Below are 26,315 nucleotides of genomic sequence, written 5' to 3' on the forward strand. Positions count from 1 at the left end.
ATATATCAGTTTTTACCTTGTCTGTGTTTACCACACATTCATCTCTTTTGAACACTTATTATCTTAATCCACAGCAAACACTGAGAGTTTTGATCATGGAGATGGAGAGCAGTGAAGAGATGTTTTTCAGTGATCCATCTGGTACCCTCTATACATTTATAGCGGCACTTGCAAATGCCTACATACGCAAATAGATAGAGTCAATTTGTACTCTTACTTACCCCAGTGTGACACCATCTATTTCAATGCATTGCACCTATTAAACTGGGAGCAGAATGTGGTCTTTTCTGTACTGAGACCTCTGCAATACACACGTACAGAAGAGTGAGTGGAAGATTGAACTCTGGCTTTCTCCGGTTTTAGTCAGTGGATGAATGTTATAAAAACTGGAAATCTAAGTCTTTGCCTTAGTTTGGATTTATTTCTAATTTCTGAAGGCTGTATGCAATATTCTCTCTGTGGCTATGGTGTTTCCCCCATGCCTGGCATGTTGCATAAAACTTCAGTGGAACATCAGAACATTTAGTATCTAGTATGTGCATTGAATTGAAGAGACACCATGCTCATAGCCGCATGCTAAATATTCTTCGGGCACTTAAGAGGAAAAAGGCTCCCTGAGGTCTTTACCTACTTCCAAGTGTCCTTACAAAGTCATTTGAAAACTTGGGCCAGAGGTTCAGCTGTCTCTGTTGAAGTGGATCAGTCCCTCTTGTATTTGCAACAACTTCTATTTCTCTGCAAACCATGATGGAAGTGGCTGAATCTGCCAATTTCACACCCTAATCAGCTTGACCATAAGAAACTGACCCTGTGTGGCTATTCAAACTTTATTTAAAATGTAACTCCTATTAGTCTGTAACAAGCTGCAAGGGACAGCGTAGTGTGTAAAATGTATTTTCAAAGAAAAAAAGACCATCATTTCCTTAAAACACAACACTAATTGTATAAAGATTGACAACAAAAAAAGATATCACTACAACTTAATTGTCCTTGCCTCAAGTTAACAGTGAGGAGAGGAAGATTGTTTAACTAAGGTGGATACAGAAATAAAAACATAGAAGAGAGGTTATTTTTCACCAGTGAAAAAAATCAATTAGGTATGAATAATAATCTCATTAACCTAGCGCTTAATGAGATGAAGACAAAATTAATCAAAATAAAACAATAATAATACCCTATTCTTATTACACACCTGAGGTGGCCCACTCAGCAGCAGCCTCCTTGGGTGAAAGGTGTCCATTCTGCCCTCATTTCTATTATTGTAGTCCATATGGATTGGCTTGGGAACTGTCCACTGGCGATAATATAGAGACTGTTCCGTGCAGGTCATCATTTTACTCATGACAGGGCGGAAAGAACTCGCCCACATCACAGAATGATAAGGCAAGAGGGAAGAGGACTTGGGAAGTCCGCTGCTGTCAGTAGAGGTAATAATGTCATACACCAGCTTAGGCAGGAAAACAATGGGGGGCTGTTTTGATGCTTTAGTCATGGAGCACTGAGATGTCTGCATGATGAAGGAGTTGTGAGTAGGTGCAGAGGAAGAGGAAGAAGAGGAGAAAGGTGATGATGATGAGTTGATGGAAATTTGGGCACTTTTTATGTTCTGTTTTGAATCCAGCTGTTCAGCTGCAACTGGCAAGTGCTTGCTGATCACCGTTTGCGCCCCCTTTTCTACCTTCTGCCTTTGCCTTTCACAGTTCTGTGTGTTCTCTTCAGTACTGCTGCTTAGGACTAGGTGGGGTGACTTTGCTATGTCTCCTGGTGTTGCTAAAGGAGGAGATGATTCCATGCAGAATGCTGCACCTAAAAACAAAATCTGTATTTCAACATGGGGTAATGTGATTCTTCAGCAACTACCTTGAACCACAACATTTCTATTACACTTTTCATTGTCAAACCACAGTAAACAATATATAATGCAGACATCAAAAGCTGTGAGTCCAGGCCTGCTCCTGTTGGGCCAAATTGTGTTCACCTAACTCACACAGGTAGCCTTATTGAAACTAACGGGAGTATTTGTGTGAATAAACCCATGCGAATTTGGAATACTAAAATCCATGGCAAAGTTCCCACTGATTTCAGCACTGAGCCTTATGGTTGTTAAATTTTCCATTTCTTCGAGAAATGTTTAAAAAAAATTTTTTTTAATTTATTTGTCACAGGTTATTTCCCCCGCCATACACACAGCTATAACAGTTTTTAATGTAGGCATCATTTTGATCCTAAATGTTCTACCGGAATCCCATTAACATTACACTTATCAGCCTCCTGGAAGGTGAGGCCCTGATCCTAAGAGTTGCTGAGCCCTGCAACTCTCAAAGATTTCAAAAGGGAGGTGCAAATGATCAGCAGTTCTCAGATCAGCCTTTCAAAATAGCCAGTTTGCCGAGGCACTGATCTCCATAGCACTTATTGGACTCTCCCCGCAAGCAACAAAAAAAAAGAAAAGAAAAAAGTGATTGTCAGCACTGATATAAACAAACAATCTCATAAAGTTAAGTAGACTTCAACCACCTAATTCAGGGCATGCACCAATTTCCAAGAAAACTGTTATACAATTCACACTCCAAAACCAGAGTTCCCATAAACCCACTGCCTAGATGCCCATGACATCATGCAGGAACTCCACAGATTATGCCTACCAAAGATAGATGCAATCTCCATGAGACATGGATCAACAAAGTTGGGGAGTGTTCACAATAAAATTCACAGATCATGCTCCCTTACACCAGACCCTACTCCACAACACCCTCTGTCATGACTAGCTATGGGGGACCTGCTAAGTGTGAACTCCATAGTTTCTGGGAGATCCAAAAGTGATGTGCAATAGTTACATACTGTGGTTCGTTTCTTGACTTTCTATTTTTCCACAAACACATATGAGGGATGCTCACTTGCTTTGTCACCATGAAACAGGAAGAGACAGCCCAACTGCATAATCCAAAGCAGCCAATATCAGAATAACAACAATGGTAAAAATGTCACCAACAATGTGAATACATTTTGGACTCAGTACTATTGTGACAACATGCCAAAGACCCATATCCACGTGCAAGAACTGGCCAAAGAGATTTTCTTTAGCAAACAGATTCAGGCCAACAAAGCCACAAGTGTCATCCTAGGGCAGCGCAGAAGAGATCAGCAGCCTGACTTTGAAGAACAGTATACATGTCAAAAAGTAAAAATGTTCGGGGGGGTGGGGGGGGGCTTATCCAAACCTTTAGGTGCTTTTCCATTTGTAATGGCAACTGTGCCTTGTGGCAAAAGAATTCACAGTCAGAACACTCATAGCTGTGGTGTGAACAATAATTATTTGGAAATAACTTGGAACATTTAATATTACAGCTAATGCAACATAACATGTTTTGTGACGTTCCATGAAATTGTGACCCTCCACATAAACATTTATATATTTTTACTGAAGTATGATACAATGCATATTGCACATTTTTGTTCTGCTCCATTAGTCTCTGCCCATAAAAAAAATCATCATACAAATTTATATTTTTAGTACCTCCTGACATTGCTTCAAAAACTTTTACTTTTGGGGGAATTCTGCACAACTGCACACATGCCAAATTTATATTCCCGCACAGCGTTTTTTCTCGCCACAGAATACTGTAAAACATTCTGCCAGGGAGCCACTGCAATTACACCTTTCGCCCACCAGGGGCTGTTGTGGCATCAGAATAGAGGGCAGACAGCTCATGAGCCAGAACAGCCAGCCACAGAGAGGTTGAGAGCAGAGGCTGATTTTCTCACAGCGACATACCTGGGGTTCAGAAGAGCTATTGGGAGGGACAGACTAGGGTAGGGGCACAAGAGCTAGTGGGGTGACAGCATTGAGCCAGGGACCAAATGGGAGTGGGCTGCCGCTGTAGGGACACATGTGGACTGCGGGAAGCAGGTTGCAGGGAAAGACAGGGACAGGGCAGATATGCCTGAATGAATGGGAAAGGCTAGGGGTCAGCCAGGGTCTGCATGGGAGATGGTCCCCAACTCCCTAACAATCCCTTTCCCCACCCCCACCCCTGCAAAAAAAACCCTGTTCCATACTTCTCCCACTCACATCCAACAACCCTCCAGGTTCACTCCCAGACTGCCAGAAATTAATTCCCTTTCCCTCAGCTCCTCCATTACCCCTGACTCCCCCAAGCCTTTGCACTGTTTCTGAGTGGCGTGGGAAATACATTTCTGTACTATAGTTTAAATTAATTATGAATCAAAGTTCTGTATTAATATGCCTAGTAAGGAATCTATTTTCAAAAAACATTTCCTGAATCTTATTTTGTCTGTATGGTTACAAACACACTTTCTGACAGGTATTTTGAAATTAATTACCAAAATAATTGAAACTGGCATGATTATATGGACAAATAAATTATGCAGAATTTCAAAATATTGTGTGCAGAATTTTTAATATTTTTGTTGCAGAATTCCCCAGAAGTAAAACTTTAATGGTCTGTTCTTAAACCAATTTTCAGATTAGGAAGAAATAATACATATTCAATGTACAGGGCAAAGTATTGACAAAACACAAACATTTCTAAAAGAAACACTCTACACTCTAAAATTTCTGAGCACACATTCTAGTGCCCCCCCAAAAAGTTCATGAACATTTTTTCAGGCAAAATTTAGGAAGGTCCTTTGAAAATACAGAGGCAGGTCCTCAGCTGGTGTGAGTTGTCATGAGTCCACTGATTTCAAACGGAACTCTGACAATTTGCACCAGCTGAGGATCTGCATCTTGGTACCTGTCATAAAAATATTAAAGAACATTTCTGTTGATATGGTACTATTGTATAATACAGTGACCCCACTCAGAGATCTGTACAATGGCCTATGCATTCATGGATCAAGCATGAGGCAATCTCTTTATTTTTGATCTCAGAAGTACGATTCTTGAAAGCTCAGATTTTTTTTTAATTTAATTGTTAGCAAGTTCATTAAAACAGGTTTTGCCAAAAACCTAATGATTTGTGTCTTTTATTCTTCATTTGCCAGGCTAAATGAATTGCTGCTTTTACATCCTAAATACCACTTGAGAAAGATTATCATAAAGTCTTACTTGAAGCTTTTGAAGAGAGAGATGAAGATGCAGAGTCATGGGAGTGTGATCTCTCTCTTTTGACAGGACTTCTCTTTTCTGAAGTGGAGCCTGTTTCATGAGAAGAGGGAGGATGGAGGAGAATTAAAATTCTAAAGACCAATTCTCGGCTATGACCAAAGTGCATAAAGTGAAGGGATGCTGGGCAAAAGTGGCTTAAAACTTATCTAGGTGCCTGGATTCAGGTGCTGTTCTGAGTGTGGCCATTCTTCCTAGGCTATGATGGAGCAGCCTAAGTGCTGTTCTAACTTTGGCTGAGTTGCAACAGCCTCTGAGAGTCAAAAATGCAGCCAAGAGCTGGCATAGTGCAGAGGTATCTCGGCCCCATTCCCTCTTTGCTAGTCATGCCTCCTCTTCTTTGCTATCCCAGCAGCATGGAGGATGTGTGACACAGTAGCCCCTATGTTGGTACTACCAGGTGACCATCCTTAAAATGGGATGCGAAACCAGCTTCAGGATCAGACTGTACCTTTCCCTTTGATAACAATATAATTTCATCCCCCTCTCAAAGCTGCTGGTCACAGTACATCTTTCTGTTAATTTTGGCCCCTATTCTGCCATCCTTATTCAGCTGAGCAGTCCCTTCAATGTGACCTTGAGCAATCACTTATCCTCTCTGTGCTTCAGTGCTCCCATCTGTAAAATGGGTAAAATAATAACTTTTCAAGGGTTCTGAAGTTCAACTAATTAATGTTAATAAAATTCCTTGCATTCCTCAGCTGTAAGACACAATATATAGTAAGTACAATTAACATTATTTGATAAGTTTAATTCCAAAAGTACACAAACCATCACTGTAAATTCAAATAATGTATCCCAGTCTTTTACAGCACCCTGTGCTACTAATCGCTGTATTCTCATGTATTTACTGTTCCCTTCCTTTTGACAGTTTGCTTTGCACTTTTAAAGGCTAATGTACATCCCACTAGCTGAAATTTATGGTATTAGTATTTAATACAATTGATGTTTTAATACATTTTAAGAGAACTGGCACTACACAGGTTCATTTACCTTCTGTCACTATTTCTTCATCTTCATTATCAGTACTGCTCAGTTTCTCTGGATCACTCTCCAACACATCATTCACGACCACCTTCTCCATGTGGATTTCAGAGCTAACAAAGTATGCTGCCAAGCCAAGCTCTTGCTCCAAGGCTGTCCTTACTAAGCAAGAGGAATTTATTAAACGTAGGTCACAATATCTCAGTGATCTGGAATGAAACCAAAAGATACTATGAAAACTTAATGTATTCCACACCTTTATTTCTTTTGCAAACACAATCAATGAGGAATTTTGTTATTGCCTACTTAACTGATGTGTGAGATAGAACAAAATGATATGAAGTGGTCACTGTCTTTCAGTAAATTCAGCACTATATTGTTTCATTATTATTACTTGAAGCAGTATAATCTAATGCATTAGGCATAAATTTAGGAGACAGATTCTTCAGAGTTCTAATCCTGGCTCTGACACTTACTTTCTCTCTACTCTAGGGATGTCACTTAACCTCTTTGGACTAATTCATAAGCAGGCGCAACACCGATGTTAATGGGAGTTGCACCTACCTACATCAAGGGTTAGTGGGATCTTTTTGTGTCTTGGTTTCCTCATCTATAAAACAGGAATAATTGGGAATGGTATGAAAATGAAAGACCGCACCCCACAGCTCAGCCTCACAACCATTACCACCATCCTACTACACCACAAATGTTCCACTTTTTTGATATAGAAACTACCAAAAATCATCCTGTCACTCAAATTTCACCAGCCTTTGCACCCGCAAAGGATTATGGGACACACCAGGTCACAGAATGATTTTTCAGCCATTTGAAGGTTGCAGAGAAAAACGAAGTTGTGAACCATTGGGAATGAACAAATGTCATGGAAATATTTGTCAGTATTTCCTTCCTACCTTGGCAAGGCTTCCCCTTGAGGGTCCATTCCACTAAATATTAATATGCAAGGCAGACCTTCTAATTCCAAATAGGTCTGTGGCCTCCACTCCACATCTTCAATTTTCTGCCATATCTGTCACAGAATATAAAAACATTGGTGGGCATATTTATATGCCACAATTAAGAATGAAGAAACTAATGATTTATTGTCTATTGTATGGACCTAATTCTGCAGATATTCCACAAGAGAAATCATTGCAGGATCAGGCCCTAAATTGAAAGGTCCTGAGTTGCAAAATGGTTTTATCTTCTTTCAGAAGTTTTATATCAATAATAAATGGCCCCATAATATGACTATATTTCAGAACTCTAATGAATTGTTACCATAAGTGGCTAAATATAGATCCAAATGCTCCTCCAGGAAACATGAGAAACCATTGTGAAGATGTATAGCTTGATCTTCAAAGACAGAAAGCAGAGTTACTCACTCTAAAGGTTTTCCTTTGTTGGTCCAGTCTTCTAACCACAGCTATCAGTTTCCCTTTGATAATCATGTCCATTGGATGATACCTTTATTCACACTGATTAGTACCTAGTCGATGAGATTTCTTGATGAGTAAGGTACTACTCAGTGGGAGCAAGGGTATTACTATCTGGTCCTTATTTATTCATTAAGCACCAACAGTATATGCAGTGCTGCACAAGACACCTAAGACAACATGGCATGTGATTCTGAATTCACTTATATCAGCTTTACAGTATGGAGTTATTCCTGATTTATAGCAGAATGAGTTCAAAATCAGGCCCTCTTCCTCAGCTTGGTTGAGCTAAGTAGAGAAACAACATGAATCAGACTCAGAATGTAAGAACAGTACTAACTTAGAGAATACACATAGTTTTGTTTTAATATGTGGTGATAGCATTTGTACTCAGTGGGGTAGTGTCTGTGGACTTCAACTTGTGTTATGCTTGAGGTCAGACTATGTGATTATAGTGGTCCTTTCTCGCCTTAAAAATCTATTAATCTATTATTTCCAGCATTTTCATCACAAAATCACATAAGGTCCAGAAAACATTAGGCACCATGCTTGGAAAACCTGGACCAATTGGAAACCTGTAGGTAGGTGTACTGATTCAAAGCCTTTATGCGTGGTAGGCTGTGCAATTCAATTCCAAACTGGTCACTGAGGTTTGCTCACAAGGGGAAACCTCACTGCTCTGGTAAAGGTTTTTCCAAACCAAAAGTAGCTTTCATTTTCACTTGGTCTTTTACCACCACTCTGATTCATCGATGCCCCAGTCCAGTGCAATGAAGCTGATTGGGGCTGAAGCTGTTGGTGGTTGGGAGTTCTAATCACGTTTGTAAAGGCCCTCCTGTGCAGCCATCAGAAGCTGGCTATAGGAATGACAGATGGATGTGTCTGATAGATAGGAGTCAGGCTCTTTAGGGAATTTTAATTTTGCTGGGAAATAGCCATCTCCATCACTAACATCCAAATCTCATGCCAATAAAACTTTTATATCACCACCCACCACTGAAAGCACTGCTCCTCAGAGATTCTTTTCAGGCAATGTCATTCTGCAAGTTACCTTTAGTTGCTCCACAAAGTGCTTCCCTATGGTGATTCCAGAATTAGGATTTCCCAAGATGATTTCAAAATTATCTGTGAGGGATAGTCTTTCCCTTACGTGATAAAGTCGTTCATACGCCACAGCAGCCAATGGAATGCAAGGAATTCTTAACACCACCATGAAGCCATGACCACTGGGGCATTGCCTTGAAGAGTTTATAAGGTTTTGGGTGATTTCCAGAGTTTCAACTGAGGTGTAATTCTTCATCTGAGACAGACCACTTACTGCCATCATAGCTGCAGAGTAATGCTGTACAAGGACAAATGTCCTTATCACTGCACTGTGTAACCTGGGAAATCTGAAATAAATTGTGAAGCATTAGAATCCTAGAATTAAAGTGAGAATGCTACCCTTGTAAAAATTATTAAAACTCAAAATTGAATCCAGGTGTAAAATCATGCCCAATACACAGTAGAATCGCATTGACCCACTGCTAATCTGCGGATCCTGTAATTCCAAGACCAATAGTGCAATCTCTCCATTTCTCAGTATGTAATAGCTAAGTGGGGTGGTGAAGTTATATTATCTCATGTTATTATTAAGACTTCATCACATTTGCAAAACATACTACTGGATATTTGCTAGAGTACTATGTATTGATCAAAACTAAAATGCACTTGTCATATAAATGAACAAAGTACTCCTCATAGTGCATTATCCCTGCTTTTTACTCACATTTACTCATGAAAGATCTGACTCAACTACTACTAAAATCAATAGAAAGAGCGGGATTGAGCCCTAATACAAACAGTCATTAGTACAATTTTGCAAAGTTCTGCTTTCTCAATCTTTTATTCCTTGCACACCCTAACACCTCCAAGGAGTCCTACTGGACTTTTGTGCATGCAAAAAATATACCTAAATAACAATTGCTATATACTTGGAGTAACTAATCTGACTCCCTCCACATGGAGCAAATCAACTAGCTGACATCATTTTTTCAAGCTCTGATGATGTTCTACAGCATTCTCCCTAACTGAGTCTTTCATTGATTTAACCCCATGAGCCAAAGTGAAATCTCACCTGCTCTTTGTGGTCTGACTAAAATATTTACAAATGTTTTATGTTAAAATCAGTTTTTTGATAGCCAGCCAAATTCAGAATGGAATCACACTCCCAATATTGACTGAATAACACCTGAGCCTAAGCACAGAAATTATACTGCAACTCAGAATGCAAACTCCTCACGGTTACAACGCAGGCGTTTAAACCCACGACTTTTGACCATTAAGGCAGTTGTACTATATTTCAGATATTCCCATACATTTTGGTCTGTTAATTCACACATAAAACTAATTAAGCTAATGAAGTTAGTTACTGTAAGAGCAGGGAAGCAGTCAAAAAATATTGGCTGGGGGTTAGTTAATTTCTAACATTTCACTTTGAACACAAGATTTGCTTGTAATATTATTTCTGTAGTGCCTATAGGCCCCAACCAAGACCCGGGTCTCACTGTGCTAGAAGGCGTGCACATAGCAAGAGAGTGCCCCTGTCCTGAATAGCTTCCTGTCTAAATAACGACAACTGACAAAGGGTAGAAGCAGAAAAGGAGGCAAAGAGAGGTAACGTGATTTGCCCTAGGACGCACAACGGGTCGGTCTCAGGGTCGGCCCAGATCTCCTGACTTGCTGCCCAGTATCTCACCCACTGGACCATGCTACCTCTCAAATTTCATAATGCTTTAAACCAAAGAATGTACTGTACCTTTTTCCTAAAGCCATGACCATAGCTTCAAAGGAGCTGTCATATCGAAGCAACGGAAGGCTGTGTCCAGAAAGGGTGGATTCAATGAATTCTGACAACCCAAAATATTTCTTGTTTTCATGGTATAGATCTATTCCCTAAAGTAAATAAGGCAACAGGCAATTTAAGGATAAAAACTTATATATAAATTATAAATAATTCATCAATCTACCATCACCTACATATAGACATTCTTTATATCTCATGTACACACACACAAAAATCCACATACATACACACACACATTCATACTTACAATAGGTCATTCTCAGAAGGTTTAAATTGGTGTCATTCCAATGACTTCAGTGAAGCTTACTTACAATTAACTCAAGCTGAGGATCTGGGTAGATTTATATGTATTTTTATCTTGCACACAATAGAAAGACTGCACAGTTCTGAACTACTTGACACATCATCTTTCCACACATCAGTAAAAGTATAAGCCAAAAAAAAAAGTCTGGAGAAAAAAATCTTGAAAAAAATGTCAGAAAAACAGCTAGGGAACTTTTCTGATAGTTAGTATAATGCACTCTCACTGGTCCACCTAGCACACAACAACCGCATTCTGGTTATTCCCATGTAGAGCATATGAATGAAGCCTAAGATAGAGATATCAAAAGCATGGAAAACCACAGTGAGATGTATACATGAGAGGAAATGCAATGATCTCTTGGCAAGGTGAAGATTTAATAAAAAAAACTTTTAGGAGCCTCCTGCTTTCTCAGAATTCAAAAACAATGAAGATTAGAACCTATGATTGTAAGTACCACTTTGTAAGAAGCAGGCAGATGCCTTCAGTGGAGGGAGCAGTCATGGTCTTTGCAGCTTCCTCTGAGCACTCAGGATCACACACTCCCAATATTATAATCCACTTATTATTGTTAACAAATATTTGCATAAAGTTTATGGATGCTTAATACAGCTGGCAGTTACATCAGTTCTGTCCTAAATAGACTAGGCATGAGAATGACACTGTAGGACTTCTTCCACCCAATAAGGTATTGAAGCCCTCCAAAGAGAAAGGCATGGCCCAGAGACCTGGATGATGACATTAATACTCATGGAGATGGAACAAAATGCTCCTCAGGATCCGGTCAGCAAAGAAACACCTTCATTTCTTTTAGGCATAGGCAAGTGAGGTATGAAAATGTGACATACCTTAGTGGTGTGAGTAGCTCACCAAAAAAGAGTGGGGGTGGGGAAGAAAATTTGGATCACTACAAAAAGCACAGGCCCCTTCCCCCCATTCTCAGTAGCTAAGGATCCAAAGCCACATACATTTACAGTTACCAGAGTGGTTGTCCTGAGTGGTTTTATTGAACCTGGAGGCTTCAACAAATTTCATTGGATTCCTAGGACATCTGGTCGCCTCAGGGTCATCTGTCTGCCATAGCTGTGCCATGCTGCAATGCAGCATAGCAATGCCACACATGCCATTTCAGGTAGCTTACCCTGTTCTGTCCTGCCAACCACCTCTCATTGGGAGCAGATAGAAATAGGTTTCCCCTGAGAGGAGGAAAGAAAAAGGGCCAGACAGTAGGGGAAGGATATCAAGAGCTCTTCTTTAAGCAGCTCCTGAACCAGTGCTTCTCTTCAGGCTGCTCCTTCCATGAGCCATCAAAAACTGTGGTGGAGGGTAAGGAGACTGGGAGGGGAGAAACAGTGAGGTGAGGACTGGAAGGGGACAGACTGTATGGAAGAGAAAAGGCATGGGGGATAGACTGAAAAGGGACTGATAGATATTGGGGAAAGGAAGGGGAGAAATGGAAAGAAGGTAAGTGGCAGAAGGGGAACAAAAAAGGGGAAGAGATGGAAGAATAAGAGAGACACATCTATAGACTGAATGAGGAAGAGGAGAGAGAGGAGTGACGCAGACATCATTATTCATCATTTCGCTTACAAAAACACGTGGTCTCCAGTGTTTTTCAGAACATGTAAATGTAAAATAGCTACTGAATGAACCCAAAATCCTGAAAACATCCCATCTTACATTGCTATATGACGAAGGCCAGTGGATTTCATTGTACGGGCTGATGTGAGTATGCTGTGTCTGCAGAGCATAGGGGAAGGAAGTCACATGGAGTGTCAAAATGTTTGGAGCTTCTTTCACCTCTCTGCAGTTCAACAATCTATCAACGAGTCCCACAGATGGTTCCGCCTGAGGATAAAGGCTGTGAACAGCGCTGCAAAAAGAAACGCCAAACTCTCCAAAGTGATTTGTATAAATGTACACTTGTGACAAATTCATGCGCGTCATCATCTCAAACCTGGACACAAAAGCACAGTGAACACCCACAAGAAATTTGGGACTGGATTCTTTGGCCTTACTCTGCTCTCTTTGCACACCACTCCAGTGACACAAAGGAAGGGGGAAGCAAACTTCATATCTCCTCAGCTGGAAACTCCCTGGCACGGTGGATTACACTGCAGGCTAGGAGATGTGATCGCAGACTTCCCTCAGCCCCCAGCGTACTGCACAAGGAGACTGAGAAGGGGCTGGCACCACAGCAATTGCCAACAGCCATATGGTCCTCTGGGGACTGTAGTCAGGTGCCGTCCTCTTTATAACAGCCCTTAATGTGTTTAAAGACCTTGAAAACCTATCAGGTCCAACCTAGTCTCCTTTTCTCAAGGCTAAACATGTCAAGTTTTTTTATCCTTTCCTCAGAAGCCAGGTTTTCTAAACTTTTAATTATTTTTTGTCCACATCTTTTGTCCACATCTTTCTCAAGTGTGGCACCCAAAAATGGACATGATGCTCCATCTGAGGCCTCACCAGTGCTGAGTACAGCAGGACAGTTACCTCCTATGTCTTATATACGACACTTCTGTTATATGCCCAAGAGTGGTATTTGTCCTTTTTGCGACTGCTTCACATTGTTGACTCATATTCAATTTGTGATTCACTATAAACCTCCAGTTCCTTTTCAGCAGTACTACTGCCTACCCAGTTATTCCCAATTTGATTTTTCCTTCTTAAGTGAAGTACTTTGCACTTGCTTTTATTAAATTTCATTCTGATGATTTCAGACCAATTTTCCAATCTGTCAAGATCATTTTGAATTCTAAACCTGGCCTGGTAAGTGCTTGCAATCCGTCGAAGCTTGGTGTCATCTGAAAATTTTATAAGCATCCTCTCCACTCCATTATCTAAGTCATTCATCAAAATATTGACTAGTACTGGACTCAGGACAGACCTCTGGGGAACCCCACTATATAGGTCCTCCCAATTTGACAGCAAATCATTGATAACTGTTCTTTGAGTATAGTTTTTCAACAACTTGCACATCAACCTTACAGTAATTTCATCTAGGCCCATTTCCCTAGTTTACCTATAAGAATGTCATGTGGGATTGTGTCAAAAGCCTTACTAAAATTAAGATATATCAAGTCTACAGCTTCCCTCCATCCACTAAGCCAGTAACTCTGTCAACAAATACATGGGAGGTGTCGATAAAACAGAACAAATGTGACAACCATATAATGTCACCAGAAGACCCTTTCGTGATGCATTTGTTCTTGACAAATCCATACTGGCTCTTACTTATGACCCTATTATCCTCTAGGTGCATACAAATTGCTTGTTTAATAATTTGCTCCAGTATCTTTCCAGGTATCAACATTAGACTGACTGGTCTATAATTCCCAGGATCATCTTTGTTCCCCCTTTTAAAGGTAAGTGCTATGTCTTCCTTCCTCTAGTCCTCTGGGATGTCACCCATCCTTCAATAAATTATGATTGGTATAATAAGCTAGTAGGGAAACTGAATTTCACTTTTGTGAAAAATTTCAATGTTTTGGAAAAATGTTCATCCTGAATCAGGACAAACTGTCAAAACCTTGACATTCCTTCCAGAAGTGAAATGCCATCTTTTTTATTTTAGAAACACCGACACATTCCTGCAGTAAGAGCATTTTGGTGTTTCTCAAATGCAATATGCCCCCTGATTCTCAAGGCCCCCCTCCAGGCATGTTGCTGAAGAGCTGGGAGCCCGGGTTCCCCCAGGAGCTGGGGGCGTGGGTGAGTGACCTGGCAGAAACCACAGAACATTTTGATTTTGACAAAATTGGCATTTTTCAACTGAAAAAAACATGCCATCAGAAAAGTTTCCAACTTGCTCTAGTAATAAGCAGCTAGCACATCATACCAACTGCCCAGCCACTGTGGAGTTTCTGCAGCACTGCAGCAGAGGGGCATTTGAAGGAGAGATGTGAAGGTGGATATTGTGGTGCCTTTGCACATATTTACACAGAGCTCCTCCAATACATAAGGGATAGCCTGAAAGAATGCATGAAGGTACTTGTGGGAAAATGTAACTGATGGACAATGAAAGCTGGCACTGATGGCTCAATAAAGCATAAGAGATGATAGGCAGGGTGCAGTTAGATCACTAAGGGCCTTAAAAGGACGCGTTTATGTTTGATGCATAGAAAGGGGAAGCCAGTGGAGGGATGCATACAGGGGGGTGACATAGATGAAGCAATGATCCAAGAATACAAACAATAACAATAATTAATAATAATCTCTCTAAAAATGGCCTAAGAATGAAGCTGTTCTTACCTCACAAGATCCCAGTGTGCATGATCATGGATTAGTACAAACAGTGTATGTGGATTCTGCATAGAGTTTTGCAAAAAGACTTTAAATTTAGTCTGGGCCTCGGCATCCAGCTTCACAACATACTGTTCCATCCTCTGCTTTGTAAGCTGCTCCTTTTCTAAGCCAAGTTCTAATAAAACACCTAAAGAAATGGAACAGGGGTCAGTCCTTCCAAACCCAAATGCAGCTAACAATTTCCTGTACATATATAAAATAAAGCTAGCTAATAATGAGCACCTGAATGCCAGAGGTGAAACAGTGTCTGCTGATAGGTGACTTCAGATGGAGGAACACAAATCAGAAAATCAACTTTCTCAAAGGAACCCAAATCAAGATTTTGAGTGCTGGAGTCAGCAATTGAGCAAACGTGAGACAGCAATTTCTGAGCCACCGCTAGCTGGAATGGACGAATCTGATGCCGTTCAACATTATAACCTGGAAAGAGGGACAAATCTGTTTAGCTGAATGACTGCAGCCTAATCTTATACAAACTCTCCCTAAAGTCTGGCAATCTTTGAAGTAGTTTTCTTATTGAGTTAGGACTCTGCTTTCATGAAAGCTAAAGGGGCATCCAAGATACCTTTGTGAAATTGGGTATTTGCATAATTGTGGACCATCCTCTTTTAATCCTATGAATCTCAAACTCCTCAGGGCTGAAGCTCAGCTGCTGCAGTTTAAGATCCAGACCTTAAGGTCCAGAAACTAGGAGATCCACAGGAAGGAAGTGGAACTTCCATCCATGCAAACCTGGAGGACCAAAGCAAGACGAGTTTCTATTAACCTGAGTTTGGGACTCTGCAAAGGGATACGGCTCTGCCCACATGGATCCAACTGCAGGATTAGGGCCTTAGTTTGTCTTGAAGGAGAGACACTCTGCTCTGCTACATCTTCAGACACCTTCATTACTTACTTGTGCACACAGCTGCTCCAGTTATATCCAATGCTGTTGGCTTATTCACTGAAGTAGAAAGAGATGAAGACCTCTGGCCTTGGTTTTCTTGATAAAACTTGTCCAGCAGAATCTCAATGTCACCATCTACCACATTGAAAGGACAGTGGATATTAGTATCCATGGTACACAATTAAACTCTTTTCTGAGTGGTTCCCATAGTCATAACAGAACCAAACCAACACCCAGGGCAAAGAAACTATGGGCCAGTTTCTCCTCTCACTTGTATCATTGTAAATCAGGACTAACCTCATTGAAGTCAATGGAATTACACCAATAGAAAATGGATGTAAAAGACAAGAGAACCAGGCCCTATGTTAATGGAACCCAGGTCAATTATATATCTGTATCATCCCACAGGAAAGGGATAGGCAGGTCCCAACCATAGTGTAAGGGATAAGTTTAAAAATAAAAGAATGTCATTAGATAAGATTCCCTGCAAAGCACAAGACTTAATACAATGTTAAATTTAAAAAATCAGACAATCCCTAGCTCTTTTATACAGTGTTTTTCATCTGAAGATATGAATGTGCTTAACAAAGGGTATCAGTATCATTAAACCCACTTTACAGATGGGGAAACTGAGGCAGTGAGTGGTGAAGTGACTTGTCCAAGGTCATCCAGCAGCACAACTGGAAACAGAACCCAGGTCTTAAAAGTCCCAGTCTAGAGCTTTATCCATAATCCATCCTTCCTCTCTATTTAGGCAGTGTAGCCAACTGGATAGAGAGTCATAGTAAACTAAAAAATGGTATACTCATAAACGAGGGAGCACAAGAGAAGTAAGGTTGTATACTCAATCTTAACTCTGCCATCTTGGATTTATGTCTTAAAATATGGTCTCTTTTTATATCATTGTAATTTATTTGTTAAATAAAATAAAATATAATGCAAACCTGAATTGCTTATAAAACCTTACTTTTAGTTCAGTCACTGCAGACTTAGTTTGATTTCTAAATCCCAGTAAGTGATGTTTACAAAACAAGTTCTGCAGCCCATGTAAGCCTGCAATATGGGCTTCTCTAGCTATGCATAATGCAGAAAATAGACACATATTTTACTGAATAGTGCCACTGTATATCATGGTATATCCAGCCACATAAGGATCCTCCTTACTACCTGTTCGGTCTTGTTGAAAAATATACAGGACACGGCGTTAGCACTGAGTGCTCAGTTTGCTCAGCACTTGTGCAGAGACACATTAGTACACCCGGAGTGAACTGAGCAGGGTCAGGCTCTAGATTCTTAACTGCAATCTAGTGAGTGAACATGATGTGCATGGCTGCTATTCGGAGGATTTTCAGTTACTCTTACTGCCCAAGGAAAAGAAGCACCTGAGTGCTTGTGAGAGTCATACTTAATAGAAAATGGGGGCAGAGGCAGCAACCGACATAGAAATGTGTCTGACGGTTCTAAGAAAACAGAATCACTCTCAAATGGTTAGTTGATGGCTTATGACTAGAACTAGGTGAAACTTTTTTGGCAAAGAGTAAATTTGCTAAAAAATGCATTTTTCTGGGCACTGAAACTATTCACAAATTCAGGTCAAATTTGGCAAATAGTTTTGGCCAAAAAAAAAAAACCAAACAAAAAAAACTCCCTTTTTTTTAAAAAGTCAAAACAGTTCATTCTGACCATTTCAAAACAAAACATATTTGACTTTTTGTTTCAAAATGACATTTTGAAATTTAGCTATATTTATTTTTCAAAAAGAAAAAGGAGAAAAACCACCAAAAATGAAACAAAAGGAAAAACCAAAACCATTCCATTTTATTTTGGGTTTGTTTTTTTTTTCATTTTCAGTGTTTTTCAATCCAAAATTATGTTTTGCTTGTTTGGCTATTTTTTGGTTTTTGTTTCAGTGACAAAACCCAAAATAATTCATTTCAAACCTTTTTTTCTTTTTTTTTGGTTAGACCCCCAAACCAAAACCCCTCATTCACTCAGCTCTGCTCATGATGTATGCTGGGCACACTGTTCTTGCCAGCTTCCCTGCCTGCAGCACCAGCGCCCCTCTGTTTACTTCACCTTACTGGACTGCAAGTGGAAAGGAGCCATGATCAGCAGCCCACAGTACTACTCTCTCTCTCATTTTAGAGGGCTCAGGATTGAGTGCATGCTGAGGTGTGGAAGGGGAATACTCAAATTCTCCTCTTAATCTGAGCATGTTCATTGGTATCAATGGAAATTATGTGCATGCATCAAACACATTCACCCATCAATGTGTCTGTCCTGCGCAGTCAGAAATAGAACACAACTATACGTTCATGCATTTTTAGTCAAATATAGGCATTTATAAACTGACGTATTCCAGGAGAATTTCTTAAGGAGAGACCAAATGTGCTTTCCCAGATCTTCCTTGTCTCATTTGTACGTATTCTTATTATATACGCTGTTCCTGAAAAGTGATGAACTCCTGCAATTCCCACTGACTTACAAGGATCAGGCTTTTAGAACTGTGTCTATTTATGGCATGTTATGTACCTGGACAAAGGGTGCTAAAAAAAGAGCCCAATGTTTCCACTTTCCCAGTAACTAGTTGATAGTTAACTTCTTTCTGATACTCTGCTGGAGTAAGCATGCTCTCAGACAGTACTCGTGCCTGGTACTTCCCTAAAAGACAAAAAATAAGCTCTTTTTAATTTGAATTTCAATTTTGAATTCCGTTCAAATTAAAATAAAAATTCTCTACTTAATTTATAAAATAACACTAACAATACCTATCGAAAGGCATATTCCCCCAAAACAAAAGTAACAGAAATCAGCATCTTTCTCTCCCACCTCCCCAAACAAACAGTCTTATGCTCCCCCTCTATTTGTCTTTTGTCTCGGGAAGTATGTTTCCAAAGCAATATATGGAAAAGACTGTACGAAAACAGTCTTGGACTGGTCATTCATCCGAGCCATACTGCTTTCAAAATGAACCCTTAGATCTTAGTTATTTCATAGACATTCAAACCCATTATTCTGAGTAAAGCTGTAGAGTGCCAAGAATTCTTGCCAATATTATCAGCATAGCCTATATAGAACTTCAGCTGTCTTTGGGAGAACACAAAGAAAAAACATCCTTGTGAAACTGAGAACATGCTCAAACCTCTCCTTAGTGGAGATATTCCAGTCAAACACAGAAGTTGGACTGTATAACTACATTTTCTATGTGGCTTCGACCCAACCTCAAAATTTGCATATGCACTGGTGTGCATACACAAAACCCTCCTTTGCGTCCACCAATAGGCAAAGCATGTTAGCAAGTAGCATGGGTAAGGGCACCCATACACAAGCAAGGGTGTGCAAGGGCATGCAAAGCAAGTTAACCCAACTAACTTTTCAGAACAGAAAATGATGGAGTTTTCCAGGTTTGTCTCAAGATTTTTTACTAGGGATCTCACCTGTTACCGCAATGCAGGAATCTAATGCTCGGTTTCTGCAAGCACATATGATCACCACATAGTTCGTCTTCACTAGCTTCCCTTCAATGAGCAGCTTAAACATTTCTGAAAGTCCCTCTGCCAGAGAGTAACTGCACTCGATGATATGGACGCTGTCATTGCAAGAGCTGGCTGCCAGCCCAGCTAGCCAGGGAAGCTGGGCCGACGTCATTGGTGCAATCTGGCTGGGAACCGGAGGGAAAGCCTGTGGAATGGCCTGTTGATACTGACGGATTTCAGAGAGGTGCGACTCCCGCCACGAGCGCATGAATATCTGTTCCAAATCCTCAATCAAAGGGACCTGATCTGGAGCTAAAGAAACATCAGCATTATAGGCCCATTATAAATCACTTGCAAATGATGTCGACCTAAAAATAAAGCCCCTCCCCTCTGAAAAATACAGCAAATTAAAATCCTTTGAGAACTGATTTTGCTCTGGTTTTACACACACAACTCCACTGTCTTCACAGGTGTTACACATGGTTTATAGCAGAATCAGGCCCTTTGCCCATATGAAAGATTTAGGACCAGATTCTGGTCCCACAATGCAGGCCCTTTGTGTCACCATGTAAAGCTTCCCTAACTGGGAGCAGAACATTCCCTCAGCACTGGGGAATCCCTAATTGGCTAAGAGCACTCTCTGCCGACTCTACACTTCACTCTTCCAGAGTCCCACCAGTGTACAGGGTGTATCAGAGCATGGCTTGGTGGGGAAGGGAGGGCATGGCTAGTGTTGGAGAGACATTATGCTCAGTGTAGGTTAAAGCAACCCTCAGCATAGTTTAAAGTCAGGCCTCAGCAGCCCTAACAGTCAGCGTGAGCAAATCTGCCATATAGCCACTTTTGTTCCATCCTTGGTTCCTACATAGAGCAGAGGTCTGGATCATTTCAGCACGTCTCAGTATTTGGCCCTATATTTTTTTAAGATCCAGCAATCAGCTCTTTCACTACAGCAGGAGCTCCTTTAGTTAATCTAAAAAGCACCTCATCTAAGAAATCTTAGTCTTTACTCACCAATGGCAAAATGTAATAATTCTAGTCCAAGATTCTACACAGGTGAAAAAAAACTCACCTAGTTGAACAAGGTAATAGACGGTTAGTAAAAGCTGCATTTCCTCTGAAATAGGCTGTATTGTAGAGGCACCATATTGTTCATAAGCCCTAGATATGGACTGTGAATTTCTGTAGCAGGTGTACAAAAGAGGGCTGATTATAATGTCATTAAGGTTCCCACAAAGATAAGGGAAGTTCCCATGACCTGTAATATAAACAATATTTGCACTTGTCAGATAAACTTAATTGAATAATTCACTATGCAGCCATCAAACAGGTTACTAACACTTTAAATGGTAACAGCTCGAATAATATTTCAGTGCTCGGGGGAGTCAGCAAAAGAGATTAAAAGCAGTAGGTGAAGTCATGTGTAACACCCTGGCTCCCTGTGTGGTGTACCCATAATGACTAGTTCTATTCTAGATTGCTGCTAGACTGCGCTCATCACCACAGAAGCCAAGTGCCTTGCAGAAACACATTAAGCAATGTAAATAACATCAGTCACGTGTGCTGTGGTTCATTCTCTCATCCTCGTCCCAGGGGAACAACTGTGTGTGGAGTGGTTTGTTTTGGTAGGGTTTTCTCTTTGGTTGGTTTTTGTTGGTTGTCAGGTTTTTTGGTACATGCTGTTTTGTGTTTAGTTAGAGAAGGCCAGTCAAAGTGCACCTTGCAGTTGGAGCAGAACATGGTGAGGTTTGTGATGGTCCTTAGTTCCTGTGGGAGTTCATTCCACAGTCTCAGGTCAGCCTCCAACAAAGCTCTATCACCTGCACAGATGAGCTTTACCCTAGTTCCCCTGAACCAGATGAGCAGAGAAGTCAACCAGGGTCTTCATCCCAGAACTTTAGGCGATCTTCTAGATATGCTGGGCACAAGCCACTGAGCACCTTAAAGATAAGGACTGAGAATGTTCCACATAGAGAATAAGAAATGAAGATGATTACCAGCTAATGGAGGTAGCTCAAGTGGTAGACGCCTGTATTTTAGAGGCTGAAAGTCCTAGGTTCTAGCCCTACTCACGGAAGCAGAGTTGTTACAAAGTGAAGTTTCATATGTAGAACAGAACTCCTGCTGATTTCAGATGCTCAGAATGAGCCGCCCCTGAGAGAAGAAGAGTATTGCACATTGACTTAGGGCTTGTCTACACAGTGCAGGTGTGCAACACACTAGTGTGCACTTACTGTGCAGACCCTTGCGCATACTCAGTGTGTGCTGATGTAGTCCCATTTCAAACAGTACTGCATCAATGCACACTAGGGAACTTTCAGTGTGTGCCAGCAGGGTCTACATGGACAGTTAGTGTGTGACACACTGGTGCGCGCTAGATTTTGCATCCCAGCTGGTGTGTCCTAGCTCTATGGCTATGTCTACACAGCAATTAAATACCTGCAGCTGGCCCATATCAGCTGGCTCTAGCTACGGGACTGTTTAACTGCAATGTAAACATTCAGGCTCCCGCTGGAGCCCAAACTCTGGGACCCTGCAAGGGGGTAAGGTCCAAGAGCCCGGGTTCCAGCCCGAGCCCGAACATATACACAATAATTTTTAGTTCTGCAGCCCAAGCCGCACAAGCCCAAGTCAGCTGACCTGGGCCAGCCATGACCATGCCATGAGTCTTTTATTCCAGTATAGATGTGCCCTAGGTTATCATGGCTGCTCCGCAAAAAAGATAATACCCTACTACTTAGCCAGCGTTTTACATGAACACACTGTGCAAGCTTTACATCTGTCCCTCACAATGCACCAAAGCTGCAATGCTTTCTAATACTTCCCCCATCCCAACCCAGACAAAGACTACAGGTGTTCCTAAAGTACCTGATAGAACTGTGATGTAGATAAGGTCTACTTTAGTCTAGATTGAGATGTAAACACTGAGGACCCATCACAAATTTAAATCTACAAAGGCCAATGCACTAATTTATGGCCTTACACTCCTTAATTGTTGACCAATCTTGTTCCTATAGTAGTAAATGGGAATTAAGCATTTGATTTGCATGGGAGCAGGATTACAACCTTGAGCTCTTTGGAGCTTTGCTTTTGTTTGTTTGTTTGTTTGTTTGTTTTAGGGGTTTTTGGGGGGAGGGTGACTGGTTGGGTTTTTGGGTTATTTCTTATAATTATCCAGTTAATTAGTTAATGTTTGCACATATAAAATGCTATATAAGTTTGCTCTCCAAATACATTAAATTGCCTTTAAGCCTGTGTCCAGTGTGTTTAAAGTTTCTTCCCTGAATTCTAAAAGCAGGCCCATATCTTTGCATGTCTCTTACACACATGGATAGGTTTTTTACCTTTAAATATAACTGGTTTTGCTTTACATATTTTCAGCAAGTTATCAGGAACAGAAACTGGTTCTCCAGAGCCCACCATTGGAGAAGAGACTGGTCCCACCAGAGTAGAATGTGTCAAACACGATAGGCCTCCCACATCTAAGAATTAATTCATAATGTTAATACAATCAAGTAATAATCATATTGATGCAAATAAATTCACAACATTGTTTTTCTTGATGAAGAGTATTAAACACCAACCAGCATCTGCATTCAAGATCAATGTTCCATTCTTTTTACAATTACAAAACAAATGACTCATGAAATGCTAATAAAGCCTGTATTTATTATGTTAGCTTCCTCGAAGTAATAATTACATTTCCAAGCCCTTGAGTATCACATGTGTCTAAAGATTGAAAAATGAGCATGAAAAACAACATGCTGGCACAAATTCAATAATATGGGCAGGCGTGGCTTTATCAACAGCAAACATGTATGATCTGCATTTTTCCACTATAGTAACATATTCAGATATTCTGATTCCAAGGGAATGTTCTTGCTATCTAGGTATTGAGAGGGAAATTAAAATTCACCAAAATGTATCACTTTTTTCAGTGTCCCATTTTTGACAGCAATCATACTCCAAACAACAGGAGGTAAAAAGACTATTTTAAGGAAAGCTAGTAGATTACAAGACTGATTTCAAGGGCAGTTAGATGCTGAGGCACTTTTGAAAATCATCTGAGGCACCTCAGTGGATCTTTAGGATCCTAAATACCTTGTGAAATCTCACCCCTCACTCATTATCTTTCAGACAAAACAATTCAGCCAATTTACCATTTTTATTTCTATTTGGAGTCTGCAGGTTGGGCTGCAAGTTCCAAGTTTCAGTAGATGATGGCGACTCTGGAGACCATCCTTTGTGGCGCTTTTTAGGAGGCCCTGAATTTGTTAAAGTGCCTGGGTAATATTAATACATGAGAAAATTATTAATATGCAAAATGGAGAAATATTTTTAACTTGTTAAATCACACGCATGACAGTCCAATATGATTTTTCATAGACCAGCCCTATAATTATTCTACTAGATTGCATCAGACATGCACACAGACTCACTAGTCTGTATATGACCTTTATTTTACTGTGCTATGTTACACCTTAATAATTTCAACTCTCCAGAGCAGGGACCTGTGATTCACTGCATCCGATGAAGTGGGTTTTAGCCTATGAAAGCTTAGGTCCAAATAAATTTGTTAGTCTCTAAGGTGTCACAAGTCCTCCTTGTTTTTATTGTAGCATAGTTCATCTATTTTACAGCACTGTGAGTTCTGGGAAAATGGTACTAGTATAGCATTGACTAATATGTTCTTACCCTGCAAGCCAAGAACATATAAGTTTTATTCCTTGTATGTCCAGATACGAGACTCAAAATGAGCAGATTTAGCAATTAGGAGACATTGGATAAAATTTACCAAAGTACATTCGGGGAGTTAGGAACCTAAATTCCATTGAAACATAATGGTACTTAGGAGCTTTTGAAAACATTACCCACCATCATTATTTTTGCCACCCCACACTGGCTATCAGCTCTATTTCTCTGATATTCAAGGTTGGCAGCTGAAGAGACTCAGCAGCTGGCTCCTGCACCTTGGTTTGTACTACCAATTACCATGCTGAGCCACATTTCTGCTGAAGTTCCTGGTCTTTGATTTCTTGTGTTTTCCTGGGCATTTCTGCAATTTTCCAGAATGGTGAATTTGCACTGTTACCAATTGGTATTTCTGACCAGTGGGTGTTAAGAGTTTTCTAGGTTTTGCTCAGAACCTTGCAGGACTGAGCTCTTAATCTCGCCATACCTTAATATGCAAAGGTACCAGTACATCTATTCGCACTGTCAAGGCTATCTTGACAACAGAATGGTTATTCCCATGTACACTTCAAAACCTGAGTTTGAGTCTTATAGATTAAGAAAGGTTATATTTTCTTTATAAAAGATACTATACAAAAATAAACTACAATATATGTGCAGAACTAGCATGCCTTCAGATCTGGAATAAAATTATTCACTTGAAGAGTCATCATAGAGCTAGTATCTACCAAAAAGATAGCCTTTTGTCCTTTATATTTTCCCCACATGAGGGCAATATATGGCCATTTGTTCTACTTTCAATTACTTATCTTTCCAGCATAATCCACAGCAGAAGGCACAATTTCAAGAAGAGCAAATCAATATAATGTATTTATTTTTGCAAATCCCCAAATCCTACCAGGTCTCACATGGGTTATGTAATTCACTGACATCTGATGGTTTTCTTTGTGAAATGAGAAGGTGAGATCAGTCCATTTTCTAATAAGCAAGTGCCCATTCACTTAGAGAGGCAAAGTGGTCAAGGACTGAGTGGGCATAGAAACTGAACCAGGATGAGGCATACTGCCAGTGCAATTCAGTGAAGATTACCTAAAATTAACCTATAATCTGATTTTGGCTATGATATGGCTATTCAGAGTTTTCCTGCCCAAACAGCAGCTCCATGGTGCTCGTGAAGAAAAGGTTGGAAATCACAGATCAGACAGAACCATGCTGGAGAACCATTTAAAAACAATATTTAAACAAAGAGTAATGTGAACAGTGTCTTAAAATCTGGTATTTCCCAGTGTGGACTGCATCCTTTGATAAGTAGCTTCTGACTGGTCAGAATAAAGCTTTCCTGGATCATTGAATTGATGTATAAAACGTGTTCTGGAGTGACTATAAGAAACCGACACAGACAAATCCTTCCAAGAGTCTGGACGCCGAATAAAGGCTGCTTTCTTTTCAAACTAAAATAAGAGTAAAATGAAGTAAAAAAAAATAAATTACTGTTCTGACTTCTACAGAAGCCGTGTCAGAAAATACATACAACACACCCTGAAAGTTAATAAGGAACAAGAGATTTTATTAACACAATGACTCTTAGGGGAATATTCTGATCCAGGAACAGACGAATTTATGCCAAATAGAATATTCTGAGTTCTCCTCAGGTAACCAAATCAGAATATACAATTTAGATCAGTTAAACACAAAGTTCAAAGGTACCTAAGACTGATGGTCTTGTCAGAGCTGGCAGGTTATTTTTCACCAGCTGTTGTTTGGGAGAATCTTTGCCATTGTAAACAGTTGAACCTAATGCTGCTGTTGATGGGAGATGATCAGATATTGTGCCTGCCACAAAAAAAGAAGTTATTTTAAATAAATTATTAGAGAGGCATTTCCTCAGATGGTGTAATGAACTGATCAATTGGTCTCTGATTTCAATGGAGGTAGGAGAATTTACATCAGCTAAGGAACCCCTCATTGTGTTTACAGCACTGAACACAGTGGGCCCAATTTGGATCTCATATCAGTTTTACACTAGTGGAACTCCACCGACTTCACTGGAGTTACTTGGGGTTTACATGTGGATGAGGCCCCAGTCCTGCAATCAGATCCACACATTCAGCCCATCAGCATGAAGACACCTACTTCCATGGGAAGCTCATTGCAGGAATGGGCCTTAATGAAAAGAATCTAGCATTGTATCAATACAAATAAACTCAAGCAAAATTTTGAGTTTACATTTTTTTCCAAACATCTTTTTATTTATCAGGAGTTGAC

At 40.3% G+C, this 26,315-nt stretch overlaps 1 protein-coding gene across 2 annotated transcripts in view; it reads right to left on the reverse strand.

Annotated features, from left to right (window-relative positions):
* Positions 1-26,315, reverse strand: part of GREB1 (growth regulating estrogen receptor binding 1) — a 150,660-nt gene that overhangs the window by 26,881 nt on the left and 97,464 nt on the right. For both annotated transcript variants that reach the window (XM_007063285.3, XM_043542257.1), the window contains exons 7-22: positions 25,758-25,883; positions 23,519-23,641; positions 22,703-22,840; positions 20,431-20,616; positions 19,320-19,670; positions 18,415-18,543; positions 15,892-16,017; positions 15,219-15,416; positions 14,943-15,123; positions 12,372-12,564; positions 10,343-10,479; positions 8,597-8,936; positions 7,024-7,139; positions 6,122-6,321; positions 5,072-5,161; positions 1,193-1,806 (exon numbers count right to left, since the gene is read on the reverse strand). In XM_007063285.3, the coding sequence (XP_007063347.2) occupies positions 1,193-1,806; positions 5,072-5,161; positions 6,122-6,321; positions 7,024-7,139; positions 8,597-8,936; positions 10,343-10,479; positions 12,372-12,564; positions 14,943-15,123; positions 15,219-15,416; positions 15,892-16,017; positions 18,415-18,543; positions 19,320-19,670; positions 20,431-20,616; positions 22,703-22,840; positions 23,519-23,641; positions 25,758-25,883 (3,248 nt within the window). The remainder of the gene's footprint in view (positions 1-1,192; positions 1,807-5,071; positions 5,162-6,121; positions 6,322-7,023; positions 7,140-8,596; positions 8,937-10,342; positions 10,480-12,371; positions 12,565-14,942; positions 15,124-15,218; positions 15,417-15,891; positions 16,018-18,414; positions 18,544-19,319; positions 19,671-20,430; positions 20,617-22,702; positions 22,841-23,518; positions 23,642-25,757; positions 25,884-26,315) is intronic.

Source organism: Chelonia mydas, chromosome 3 (genome assembly GCF_015237465.2).
Source record: "Chelonia mydas isolate rCheMyd1 chromosome 3, rCheMyd1.pri.v2, whole genome shotgun sequence".
NCBI lineage: Eukaryota > Metazoa > Chordata > Testudines > Cheloniidae > Chelonia > Chelonia mydas.